The 13,641-nt window shown below is 47.6% G+C and overlaps 1 protein-coding gene across 1 annotated transcript in view; it reads right to left on the reverse strand.

Moving 5' to 3' along the window:
• Window positions 1–2,104: 2,104 nt before the first annotated feature.
• Window positions 2,105–13,641, reverse strand: part of Cass4 (Cas scaffold protein family member 4) — a 32,865-nt gene continuing 21,328 nt past the window's right edge. The window contains exons 3-7 of the mRNA XM_047535371.1: window positions 12,520–12,621; window positions 9,631–9,711; window positions 7,150–8,454; window positions 6,117–6,194; window positions 2,105–3,460 (exon numbers count right to left, since the gene is read on the reverse strand). Of these exons, the coding sequence (XP_047391327.1) occupies window positions 3,053–3,460; window positions 6,117–6,194; window positions 7,150–8,454; window positions 9,631–9,711; window positions 12,520–12,621 (1,974 nt within the window). The 3' untranslated portion in view covers window positions 2,105–3,052. The remainder of the gene's footprint in view (window positions 3,461–6,116; window positions 6,195–7,149; window positions 8,455–9,630; window positions 9,712–12,519; window positions 12,622–13,641) is intronic.

Below are 13,641 nucleotides of genomic sequence, written 5' to 3' on the forward strand. Positions count from 1 at the left end.
ATGCAAGACCGTTCAGAGGTGAAATGACTTGATTATGAGAGCTGTAACCTAATAGTGGATTAATTCACCGATGTAGATTAATGTGATGGTAACCATAGGCAGGTAAGGCCTGTGGAGGTCAAAGGAGGAGGGGCCTTTTGGGTATTTATTTTGTCCCCAATAAGTGGATCTCTCTCTCTCTCTCTCTCTCTCTCTCTCTCTCTCTCTCTCTCTCTCTCTCTCTCTCTCTCTCTCTCTCTCCCCCCTTCTGGCTGCCAAAATCAGAGCTGCTTTCCTTGGCCACACCCTTCCATCATGATGTTCTGCAACATCTTAGGCCCAGAGCTATACAGTTGGGTTGACCATAGACTGAACCTCTGAAACAGTAAACCCAAATAAACTTTTCCTTATCTATGTTGTTCTTGTCAAATATTTGTTACAGTAACACATCAGCTAACTAAAATAAGTGGTATAAAACGTTGGACACTTCACAGTTCTTGATAGAGCTGTTCCTTTGAATCTTGTAGAAATCCTAAATAAATCTTCTAGCTTCACTGCTTTTAGTTGACTTTTAAAAAGTCACTAATTTTGGAGCCCACACAGCTGGGCAGTGTATTTTTTGTTCCCTCCTGGTTTTGCTGTAGATCATACCTCTGATGTGTGGGTTGTAATAATAATAACAGTTGCCTAGGTTACTCTTCAGGGACATGAAGAATACTTGCTCTTCTCTGGGGTCTGCAGATGTCCCATGGGTGACTAGAACAGGAGGAATGTCTTGTCAGTCTGTCCTCTTCACCTTAATCTTTGGGTCAGATTCTACTCTGCTCTGCATGTAGACATGTTGAATATTTGGGAAATGTTTTGTCCAAAACTATGATACAGGATTAACTCGACCTCGACTTGGCTAATCCTGCTCCAACCCTCCATTGGCTGTACAACCATTCTGCCCCAGATTATTTGAAGACATTTAAGTCAATAAATTTCCTCTATTGTTTAAGACAGACTAGATATGGTTTTCCATCATTTGGAAATCAGAATCCCTGTTATGGTGTAGATATTAGGTATCCCCCAAAAGCTCACATGTGAGAAAAATCAAGAAAGTTCAGAGGGGAAGTGATTGTGTTATGAGAGCCTTAACCTACCCAGTGCGTTAATCCCCTGTCAGGGATGAACTGGGTGGTAGCCGCAGGCAGGAATGCAGTGACTGGAGGAAGTGGGTCCCTGGGGGCATGGCCTTGGGGTGCATATTTTGTCCTTGCTGAGCAGGACTTTCTCTCTGCTTCCTGGTTCCACATCCTGAGCTGCTTCCCTCTGCCACACTCATCTGCTGTGATGTTCCGCCTCACCTCAGGCCCTGAGGAATGGAGCTGGCCTTCTATGGACTGAGATTTCTGAAACTGTTAGCCCCAAGTAAACTTTTCCTCCTCTAACTGTTCTTTTCAGGTCTTACGGTGACAGCAGTGAAAAAACTGACTTAAAACAATCCCAACTGATGAAGGTTCTGTAGTTCAAAGAATGTGGCCCTCATGGGTCTCTGTTCAGCCCCAGAGACAAGTCTCACAAAAGTGGGAGTTTTCCTTTTAGGGTCCAGAAACTAACTCAAAAAAAACCAGTCAGCTTTGTACAATGAATATCTTTAAAGAGCCCACCAAGTACAGAGGAGCAGATAGCAGCTGGACTGGGTACCACTGCAGGGGACTCAGCTGGAGATGCTATTTCCAGGCTAGGAAGGTGTTATGCGGCTGAGGTGCATGTGGAAAACACAGACCTTTCCTGGGATTGAAAGCATGATGTAACCATAGCAACATGAGCGGAAAGACTCAGCTGCAAGGGGAGGAAGAGGTGGTGGTTTGACAGAAGGAGAGCTTAGTGTCACTTCCATGTCGGTGACCAGCGATGGGTATCTTGTCCACACCACACCTTCCTGTCTGCACCCCCCAGCTGATGGCTTTGTGCTGCAGTGCTGATCTGATGCCTAAAAGGTGACCTCTATGGCATCTGCCTGCAGACTTCAGCGAGAAGCTTTGAAGGACAAAAGTATAAACATCAAGGGCTTGACTTTGGGACCAGAACCAGGTGACGTGGACCAAAGACTCCCAAAGGATTGCTGAAAGTGATGCTTAAATTCATGGTTATATTTAAATATTATTACTGTAACAGAGTTGAAACTGTTGAAATATAAACTTTTCCTAATTGAGCAGTAGAACTTCTCAATACAGAATCTACAATATACAAAATAAGTTAATAGGGAACACAACAGAAAGTGTGTGGCAAATATATAACATGTGTCTAACCACAGTAAGAAAAGAGAGCAAAAAAATACACTTTTGGTGCAAGAAACATACACAACTTGTACCAACCTTATGGAATTAATTCAATCCAAAATGGAAAAAAAAAAAAACTTCTTACATTTCTAATGGATGCAACAGAAATGTATCTTTTGAAATTAAGCTCCTTTGTCTTCCTGGACTTTATTTTCTCCCTGCATCTCATTTATTGTAGATTGTGTGTATTAGCTGTAGATGGACACAATGTCTTTATTTTATTTTTTTATGTGGGGGGCCTCACACATGCTGGGTGCGTGCTTTGCCACTGAGCCACCATCCCAGCCCCTGTGGATGCGTTTCTTAATCCCTTTATCATCTGTCTTTGCTATTGGCCTGTGAGCTTTGTGAGGACATGGCCACTGACACGCTGCTGTGTCTCCAGCCCTAGAACTTGACTTACAGTCAGTGCCCAATAAATAAGTGTTGAATGAGTGAATGTAAACCACACACATATTTAACCAACATTAAAAGAAATGACTTCTATGACATTACTTCCAACAGTGACCCTGTATACCCTGGACGGCATGTCCACCTCATAAGATCCTTACTTAACACCCGACTCTCTTTCCTGCCCCCTGGGGGTAAGCCAGTGTCCTGAAGTTGCTCAGCTGCTTGGTACTATGGCTCTGGGCACAGTGGCTGTCGTGGCCCATCCGTGTATGCTCTGTGACTTTCCCCAGGGGACAGAGTTGCCCAGGTTGTGTGGAGAAGCTAAGAAGTAATCTGAGGGAGGAGACAGCATGGCCTCAATCCAACGTCCCTCTGAACTGCCGTGTGTGATGCTCCAGCTTCTTGGCCTCAGCCTGGAGGTGCCTCAGGGCTGCAGGGCTCGGGTTGAGAACTGCATTCTTGGTGGCCAGTGCCAAGTCCTTCAGCAGCCCGCAAAGGTGGCTGCTGCTACAGAGGATCTCATTGCGCACATCCTTCTCCTGGGTCTCCTTGCACAGCGTGTCCACCAGCTTCTGCCCCACCATGATGACCAGCTTGCTCTGAGTGATAAAGATCTCTGGAGGCTGGCTGTTGCTGAGGCTGCTGTGGAATACACTGATGGCTTTGAAGAGCGCCCCAAAATAGAGGCGGCAGTGTTCAGAGAGGTGCACCTTCCTCCCGGGGTGCTGCTGACTCAGAGGCTGATGCGTAAGAGAGCCGGGGTTCTAGAGAAGAGAGGAAGAAAGTAGGTAGAGACAGATGGATCAGCAGACTGCGGGTGTCTTCTCTTTCCTATTTTTGCTTGATTTGCAAGGCCTTTTAGAAGAAAAGGCACAGTTTTCTTTGGGACATCTGAACAAAATACCATTAATGTTTTCAAAGCACCGTTGCATATATTAAAACATCGTATTTGTAATCTTATGTGTTATAGTACATAATATATATATGTATATATGTATAATTATAATGTATATATGTATAATATATATGTATAATTGTATTCCACCATCGAGTAAACCATAAGAAACCCATTCTAAGGGACATGCTTACAATAACTAAATGTATAACTTTCAAAAGTGTAAAACGGAGTTGGGGGATGTAGCTTAGTGATGGAGCACGTGCTTAACGTGTGCAAGGCCCTGGGTTTGACCCCCAGCACCAAAAAACAAAACAATTATGTGCAAGCAGGAAGATGGAACAACAAATCCTATCATTATGTGTGCTTATAATGCACCAATAAAAAATGTGGAAAGAAAAAAATAAAAGGAAACAGAAAAGTAAAACAATAACAACAACAAAAAGCTAGAAACTTGATGGCGAGATTTAAAGAATTTGCCCAAACAATAGATTTTAAGACATTTACAAATCCTTTCTAATTCCAATATCAGAGGTACACCCAAAGGGATCAAATATACTGACCTGCCTGCCTTAATATGAAAGTGCTTGTCTTGTTGGCTAATAAGGTTTTGTCAAAATTTTACTTTCAGGAAAATGGGATCAACATTTCTCCAAGGACAATATGCCATCAGAGGATTCTCAGTACCTAACCTGAGCTGGTGGTGGTTTTCCTGGGTAGAAGTCCAAGGAAGATTTGGGTTTTTTTAAGCCTAGTTTTATTATTTGCATGCTGGGGATCGAAGCCAGGACCTCTACACAAGCTGGCCACGTGTTCTACCAGTGAGCTACATACACCCCAGCCCTCCTTTGTTATTTTATAAGTGAGGAAAGTGAACTCAGAACAGAGGCTGCTAGGGCCATTTAATGAGCAAATTAAGCTGGGGCTCACAGTAAAATGGCAAAGTTTGGCATTCTCTCCTCCTTCAGCTCTGCCCTTTCTCATCTGCTTTCAGCAGCACTCAGTCAGAAAGGACCCACAGAGTGAATTTCAGAGGGGCTCCCCCGAGGCTGGTGGAGGGGGAGTCAGGAATGAGGTGTACTTGAAGAAATCTATTCATCTTTATGATTTCACATTTGGAAAATGAGAACAATGATCATTTTTTAGTATGAAGTGAAAAGAGGACGGGGTATTGGTTACAAGGACTCTGGGACCAGGGAGGATGAGAGGGAGGCAGAGGCAGAAGCATGGGCAGCATGAACCAAGAAATCTAGCTTGAAAGTATCAACTGCAGGTAAAGGTCGAGTACCGCGCTCCTAACTTGGGCGTGGGACATGTGGAGGTGGTTCTGGTGGCCGCATTGTGGAGAGGCAGCTGCAGGCAGTGTGTGGGCATCCCACCCATGGAGCATGGTCCCCTGTGGCCAATGGCATCCCTACCCCCACTGAGGAAGCACTGCCAGTGTAAACAGGGGCTTTCCAGGTGTGGCCCCTGGACCAGCAGCAGCAGCAGCAGCAGCTGGGGGCTTGTCAGGAATGCAGATTCTCAGGCCCCGCCCTCACCCACTGAATCAGAACTTGGTGTGGGACCCAGTCTTTGGTGTTTCGGCAAGTCCTGCAAGTGACTGTGATGCACTCTCATGTTGGTTGACCTCTGGTCTAAGGCATCCTCGGTCTCAAACAGGACAGCACAACCTTTACCAACACAGAAGGTCCGACACTCAGTGTTTGGGGGTGGGTGACTGAGCCTGGGTTCTTGCCCACTTCGCCTCTGAGAAGCCACATGACTTTGCCCACATCACTGGACAGGTCTGCCCTCACCCCCTCTCTGCCCACATCACTGGACAGGTCTGCCCTCACCCCCTCTCTGCCCGCATCACGGGACAGGTCTGCCCTCGCCCCCACTCCTGACATGCCCCTTAATCTGGGTTGTTGAACTGGTTCACTGTTTCCCAAGCATTAGTAATTCAAAGACGACCTTCACAGCCAGCCCGAGTTACTCTTTCTTGCTCTTGACAGCTACTCCTTCATACTGAGTTTTGAAATGGACCCATTGTTTTTACTTTAATAATTTAAAGGAAAGTTTTAAAATTGGGAGTTGGAAAACTATTGTCATTGGTCACAAATGGAAGATAAGCATTGTGCTTATTGCACAATGATAACGTCTTTGATTTTAAAAAAGAAGTAGATGTCAAAGAGGTGTTGAAGACACAAACCCCAAACCAAAGTGGGTTTTGTTGTTGTTGCAGTAATTGGAAGCATGAATAGATAACATCACAGAGAATGTGACCATGCTATCGAATGCCATTTTGGTCCCACCCATGATAAACTTGCAGTTTTTCCTGGTGGGCAGGGTTAAGGGTCACCGAACACACTAAGCTCTAGGGTTTCCCTACTGAAAGAAGAAAAAGGAGGAGGAGGAGGAGGGGAAACCAGATCTCCCCCAAGTGGGTCCTGGCTATAGGGTAAGATTGCCATAGCATGATGAGATGTCTCTGGGGACCAAGTGTGTCATCAAGGTGTCGCAGAGTGACCAAGACAGCTTACCGTTGTGCCCAAGTCTTTGTTTTCATATAACTTTTGTTCCAAGATGGATGTTTCTTTTTCTTCTAGGTTAGGTAACGTCTGAAAAATAAAATCCCCTCAAGTCACCAACTTGGATGGTTTTTGTTACTCCACAGCCGCGTCAGTTCAGGCTGATGCTCGAGAACTCCTACCTGTCCTGCTGTTCACGGTTCTGCTACCAACACTTGTTGTCAACCAAAGGCGACTTTGGCAGCCCAAGGCTGACCAACAAGGCCTAATGGGATGAACCATGTGGTTTGAAAAATTACATGGAAATTAAAAATATTTAAATTTCTAGAATGTGTTAAAGCTGTTACATCACCAGGCAAGTCAACAGAACCCCAAGGCTGGGAGCCAAGGGCCAAACCATCTCCACGCAGCCCTCAGGATCTACGGGGCCTCCCGACTGCAACCCTGAACTCAAGGTCCTCTTTCTGTGAGGCCTAAAGGCACCCACAAAGAGTTTCTAAGAGTGACTGGGGTCTGGAGGCCCATGGGACCATGAACAACTCAGAAGAAGGTTCGGGAGCTGGGGACGGAGCTCAGTTGGCAGAGCGCCTGCCTAGTCTGCACAGGGCCCTTGCTTCACCTCTCGGCACCACCAAAACAACAAAAACACAAGGCTGTTTGAGTGGCCCTTCTTTTTCCAAGAAACAAGCCGATGATGACTAAATGTGTAATTTTCAAAAACACGGGGACACTCAGTGGCAAGATTTAAAACTTTAACATTTTTTTGAAAATTTAAAAATCCTTTCTTAATTCTAGGTAAACCTGAACCCCCAAAATTGTTTAGAGGAAGTCAAAATATGCTGATCTATCTGACTTAATATTAAAATCCAACAAGATTTTATCAAGAAGTTTGCTTTCATGCATTTTTTTTTTCTGGGAAATGGAATCTTTGTCTCCAGAACCTAAAGGTTAAGGGTAGAGATTCTCGGCACCTTGCTTAGTGATGACGGCCCCAGGCCAGCTCGTTGGGAGACCTGCTCTATGCCCCTTGGACATCTGAACTCACCTGTTCACAGGCACTTGTCCCATTTTTCTTAACTAGTTCAGGGGACTGGGCACTTTCCCTTGGTTTATTAAAAGGATCATTCCTTTGGTATGATTCTGTTTCTCTTTGTGGAAGCTGGATGCATTTTTCACACATAAATTCTGCATTTGGGACCAACTGGGTGGTCTCTTCTTTTTCAAAGTTCTGCTTAAAAAGCAATCTCCCATTGGCAATGACAATGGAGGAAAACCTCTTGACATCTTCTGGAACTATCCGTGCCACCGTGACAAACTTCTCAAGGTCATCGGGGTTGTTTTGAAATTTGTCTGTCACAAGAACTTCGAGGGACCAATTGCAGCTGTCCAGGTTTTCCTTTGCTTCTAGCAGGATCTGGTAGGAATTGGAGATTGTCTGTAGCTGATCTCGAATTCTGGCCCTAAGGTGACTGTTAGCGAGGTTGCAGGTAGACCCACAAACTCCTCGGGCAAAATCCAGAAATTCTCTTAAAGCTGCTTCTATGTGGTCAGCAGCCCTGTGGATCGCATCAATGTTGGCCTCCAGAGAGTCTCTGAACCTCCACTTCCTACTTACAAAGAGCAGCAGGCCTGCTGCAGAACTGACCACCTTGTGCTGTAGGGCCATTACTGTCTCTTTGGCCAAGTTCAGGTCCAGGGAGAACTCCTTAACTGACTCCTCCAAGGAGGAGGTAGAGGAGGAGTCAGTGGACATGGAGGAGCAGGAAGAAACCATGCTGGCTCTGCTGTCAGAGCTGGAAATGGATGATCTGTCTGGTTCTGGAGATAGGGAGGTTGTTCGTCTGGAGGACCAGGAGGAATTATGGCCCCTGGGGTTCTCTGGAGGCTCCTTGGCTTTTCCCATTTCTTTTCCGGCCTGCGACACACTTGGCGTTGCTTTAGGGAAGTCATAAATGTTGGGCTTGGTGTTCTGCTGCTCCACTCGGGAAATCAGAAAGCTGGAAGGCACCTTGTAGCTGCCACTTGCTTCTGAAGAGAATGTGTCCCTGGGCCCTGGGAAGGTGTAGGAAGGGACTTCTGAGAGGCTGAGATTCTTCTGCATGGGCACATTTTTACATGGCTGTGGAGGGACGATCCCGGCTCTGCCATCTGGAGGTCGGTGGAAAGTAGAGATTGAATTGGGGGCAGCATTTGGCTCTGCTTCTTCCACGAAGCTGGTTAGAGGCGTATTCCTGACGTTGGCCTTTCCTAGAGACACTGGAGTGTCATAAATCCATTCTGATTTCTGAGGGGTTGGCAATGTTTTGTAGCCCTCTCTTCTGACAGCGATCACTGGGGTCAGCGGAAGGTCCTGTGGAAGAACCACATGTAGTTGCCCAGGTTAACAACAATAGAAAGAGGGCTTAAGCCACCATTGAGGTCTGACTGTTCCTCCTCTCTTCCAGTCCCTTCAGTGGCTCCCCATCACTGTTATCACTCAAGGCCCCTCACAATCCTGCTCCCCGCTTTTTTAAGCTTCCTTTCCCTTCATTTCCAACATACCAACCCCTGTGCATCTTCCACTCTGTGTGTAGATCCAGCTTATAGGTCGCCACTCACACCACCATATTTAATTTTGCCCAAACTGGCCCCTTTACTCTAACTGCCCTTCCAACTCTTTCCTTTCCATCTACTAAATTTTCTACTTCACTCATGGCACTGCTGAAATGCCACCTCTTTTGTAGGACTTCTCCCAATAACTTTGGACGTAAGTACATCCATGGGACGCAAGTGGTAGAATCCAATGATGAATTCAAATGAAGCCATTGCCTACACTCCAGTGCAGTGCAGCCCTGAGGTCCCTCATCATAAGAAGCAGGTATTTAACACTCACTGAGCTCTTGCTGTGCCAGCCACCCTACTGGGTGCTTCGTAAGAATTATCCCATTTAATCCTGCCAGTACTTCTGCAATACGAAACTCAGGCATGAAGAAGTTAAGTAAGTGCCTTACCATATAGCTCATCCTGTTCCTAAACTCCAGTGCAATTAAGGTTTTTGTTTAAAATACAATAAGGTTTGTTATGAGGAATTTGCATACTGTTTTTTTTATCAAGAAAGTCCCCCAGAGGCCCATGTGTTAAGTCTTATTCTCCAGGCGGAGGTGCTTTGGAAGGTGATGGAACCTTTAAGAGGTGGGGCCTGATTAGAGGAAGTGAGATCACTGGGGATGTGCCCTTGAAGGGGATATTAGGACCCCAGTGCCTTCCTCTTCCTCTGTCTGCTTTCTGGCTACCAAGAGGTGAGCAACTTTGCTCTACCATGTGCTCCTTCCATGGTGTACTGTGCCACCACAGGCCCAAAGCAACATGCCAACTGATCAGAGGCTCAATCTTCAAAACCGTGAGCCAAAATAAACTTTTCCTCCTTATCGGTTGTTTATCTCAGGTATTCTGTCACAGCAACAGAAAGCTGACAGACACATCAAGCTAACAAAGTTTCCCATTTAGACTTCCACAGCATCACAGTCCGGCACCTCTTCATACTCACGCCTGCTTGACTGGCTGGAAGACAGGGTGCTGCCTTTTGGGGGCTGGGCGGTATGTCGTACAGCTGCTGCTTCTCCGGTTCCTGGGGAAAGACCACAAAGGAGGACAACTTAGGTTCTTTCCTTCTTAATGGCTGCCATCACATGCCAATGTTTTTCCCAGTGAAAGAAACAAATCCCTGAACACTTTAGGGCTGTCCGGCATGGTGCTCTTCAGGAAGAAGCCCACGTGCTGCAGTGGGCGTGCCTCCCACAGTGGACGTGGTGGTGTACAAGGGGCCTCCTTCACCAAAGCCTGGGGGGAGCCACAGAGAGTAACTGTGGCACCTGAGCTCAAATTGGCCAGTCAGGTAAAGGGAGCTGACCTTAGGATGCAGAGAAGTCAGAAGGAACAATGACACTGGGGCCTAAAACGTGTTTTTGTTTTTCAGCATAGAAATTCTATCACTCATACTTTCATTCTGAAAATATGCTTTGAGTGACTACTAACTACCCCACACTAAGCCAAGTGGAAGTGTCTACATATGGGGATGAGAGCAATAAAAAGAGAACTTGGATTACCCATTTGAAAAATGTGCATCCCACTGAAGACCTACTGAGTGCCAGATGCTGTGCTTCTTAAAGACCCGATTGTCACTCCCCTACCAAGCTCCTTCAGAGGCTTGAGATACACATATGTTTTATGTTATATACATGTTGTGTACAGCAATCAGAATGTGTGTACATTAGGATGTGAAAAATAGGCTCCAAGGGCCAAAGCAAGGCGAGAGAGCTTTGCCAAGAAAGAGGGAAAGAGTTAGATGTTAGAGGGCTTCTTTGTCTAGTCAAGCTCTGAGTCTCCTGCAGACCCTCCAGTGTTGGGGAAGGGTGCTGCCCTCAATGGAAGCATTGAGGGTTCCAATGGGACACTTGGATGCCTTGACTTGTGTCCCCTGAACATGGGGTCATGATGCAGGGGGCTGGCTCTGGCTTGGGAGAGTTAAAGGTGAGAGGCTGATGACCAAGCAGAGTGTGGTTATGCTATGATGGCCTGTCCTTGGGGTCAGGACCAGGGTGAAGGAAGCATAGCCCGTACCTTGGATATGGTATTCAGGGGCACCAAATCCCTCAGTCATCCAGGCCCATGTTCAAAAATCAGAAATAATGCAAAAAGTCATGATGAATTAAATGTGCACAATTTAAACAAACACAGGACCCAACAGGCCAGGATTAGGGCAAGGTGAGTGAGGGCAGGCAGGCAGGTGCGTCTTCACTTAAGATGCGACACCCAGGGAGGTTCTGGCGCTCCTTGCTCCATCATGGCCAAGGGAGCATGTGGGCTTCTGTGAGCCAGCGAGGGTGGCACTGCCGCGGAGCACCAGCAGGGCGGAATGGGGGAGGGCCTCTCAGGAGGATGCTCTGGAAATGACCTGCCTGCACTGGGGCTAGGAGGAGGCACCAGTCTGCGCAGGTGCATTTGCTCACTGAGTGGATTTGCAGGTGAACAATGCTCAGTTAGGAGGTGGGGACGGCCCCAGAGGAGAGGTGGCATTCAGCACCTGCACCATGTCCCCAGAAAAGCCAGCTCGGGGGTCTTTCTTCTGCCTTCTCTCCCTATCTGTGTCCTGACACCCTGAAAGAGTCTGAGACTTCCCAGGGAGTAGGAGGGGGATGGAGACCTGAGATGTGGAACCAGCAGAGGACCCAGTCAATCCATAGGTCCCATTGCAGGAGCCCAGGCCCAGCAAGCAGGCAGGAAGGGAGGGAGGAGCTTTGGCTGAAATGAATGCAAACTTGATCACTGCCTGGATGGCATGTTGAAATGCCCCCGTGGCGACTGGGGAGGCCAAAGTGACTTCCCGTGACTGAGTGCCCAGGAAGTCACAGAGCTGCTGCAAATTCTGTTTAGACTAGTGCCTTGGTCTCAGCCCTGGCTGCACCTTAGCATCTCCTGGAACCTTGAAAAGTCTTGATGCCTGGGCCCAGACCTGGTAAGGCAGAATCTCTGGGGGCGGGCCCTGGCCAGCAGGATTGGGGAAAGCTGCCAGGTGACTCCACATGCATTGGAGGCTGAGAGCTGAGAAAGGAGTGAAGTTGTTTTTCCATCACACGAAGCATGCTTTTTAAATTTGATGTGCAGATAATGTGCAAATGAGTTAAAAAACAATAACAACTTGCCGGGCGTGGGGGTACACGCCTATAATCCCAGCGACTCAGGAGGCCGAGGCAGGAAGATCGCAAGTTGGAGGCCAGACTGGGCAACTTAGCGAGACCCTGTCTCAAAATAAAAAATAAAAGGGGCTGGGATGTAGCTCAGTGGTAAAACAACCCTGAGTTCAATCCCCAGTACTGAGAAAAAAAAAAAAAAAAACTGTAAAATGTTAAGCTCTTAAGACTGTGGTGCATATTATTTTTTAGGAGTTAAGGACATAGCTCAGTGGTTGAGTGCTTGCCTAACATGATCTGAGACCTGGGTTGAATCCCCAGCACTGAAAAAAAAATGAAAGAAAGAAAATATTATTTCTTAAAAATGTATGTGTGTGGGTTGGGGATGTGGCTCAGTTGGTAGAGTGCTTGCCCCACAAGCACAAGGCCCTGGGTTCAATCCCCAGCACCACACACACAAAAAAAGTATATATGTGTATATGTCTACATACATCATAAAATATTTATTACAAATGAAAAATAAAAATTTTTAAATGTCTGGAATTCCAGTAGCCACAATGTTCTCCCCAGTAGGCCTGGGCCCTGCAAAGCTGGCCTCTCAGTGGTGATGTGACCTTCAGAGTTAGGGACTGAAGCCCCTAAAGGCCTCCCTCGGTGAATCTGAAATCAGCTGTCTGCGAGACACCCAGACCCGACTCAGCCCAGGCCTGGGGGGGACCGGGACAGGGCCACCGTGCAAGGCTCACCTTAAGGGCTGAGGGGACCCGGCTCTGCACAGGCACATCATACACCTGGGAAGGCAGAGCTGGCAGCGAGGCGCTTGAAGGTCTGGGAAGCACAAAGATGGCCTGGGAGAGATAAAGAAGAGAGTTGAGGGAAAGGAAACGGTAAGCTGTTACCACAATCGTGTTCAAGGTTATTTCCCAGGCAGAGAAGACAGTGCGGCGGCGCTGCGGAGTGTCAGCCCAGCACCGCTAAGCGCCAGATGCTTCACCCTGGAGACTGGCAGGAGTAGGGTGCTGAGGGGCCGGCCCCCTGGTCGGGGAGAGACTTCCTCAGGGGATGGACCAATGCTGCCTGCACCAGCCTTGCCTGGGAAACAGCTAGAATGCAGAAGCTTGGGCCCCACGTCTGGCGAATCCCTGGTCCCAGGAATGTACAGTGGAAATAAACTGACCCACTGATTCAGAGGCTCTCTAGGGATCCAGGGGCTGAGCCTCTAACACTGGGTTACTCACACATTCACCCAGCCTCGGGGCCAGAGCGGACTTTCAGAGAGTCAGTGAACCACTCCCAAGGTCCTAGGGAAATAGGCCCCAGGATGGGCCCCTGGGCAACAGGAATCACAAATGATAGCACTTGCTGACATGAGTGAAGCAGAATAGACCTTGGTGATCTGAGAGGTCGAAAGTGACAGAGGGAGTGAGGGCGGGCACTTGAGAGGACTGCAGAAGGTCAGAGCGGCAGGGAGGTTAAGGAGTGGGGCCTGCATCCTACACAGCGCAGGACGGATGATCAGATTTCATCCAACTACGAGCACTGTCTTAGCTATTGCCTGATTCCATACCTATAAACGGGGACTCGGGGCTCCAATTAGTCCTTCAGAGCTTCTGGCTATGTACTCTATGCTGGGTACCCAGCTGGTGCTATGGGGTGAGAGACCACCCCTGGCTGGAAATCAAATCGTCTGGCGAGATGTAAAATACCCCAGTTGCCAGGGTTCTCGCCTCAGACCTCTCAAACCAGAGCGTTCCTGGGAGCAGCCTGGGAATGGTGAATTTTTTTTTTATAGGGTAGTAGATGCTCACTGCCAGGGGCTTATGGTCTAAGGGGGAAAGAACAGGATTTGGGCACACCTCGGACACAGA

The sequence above is a fragment of the Sciurus carolinensis genome, chromosome 2 (assembly GCF_902686445.1).
Source record: "Sciurus carolinensis chromosome 2, mSciCar1.2, whole genome shotgun sequence".
Lineage (NCBI taxonomy): Eukaryota > Metazoa > Chordata > Mammalia > Rodentia > Sciuridae > Sciurus > Sciurus carolinensis.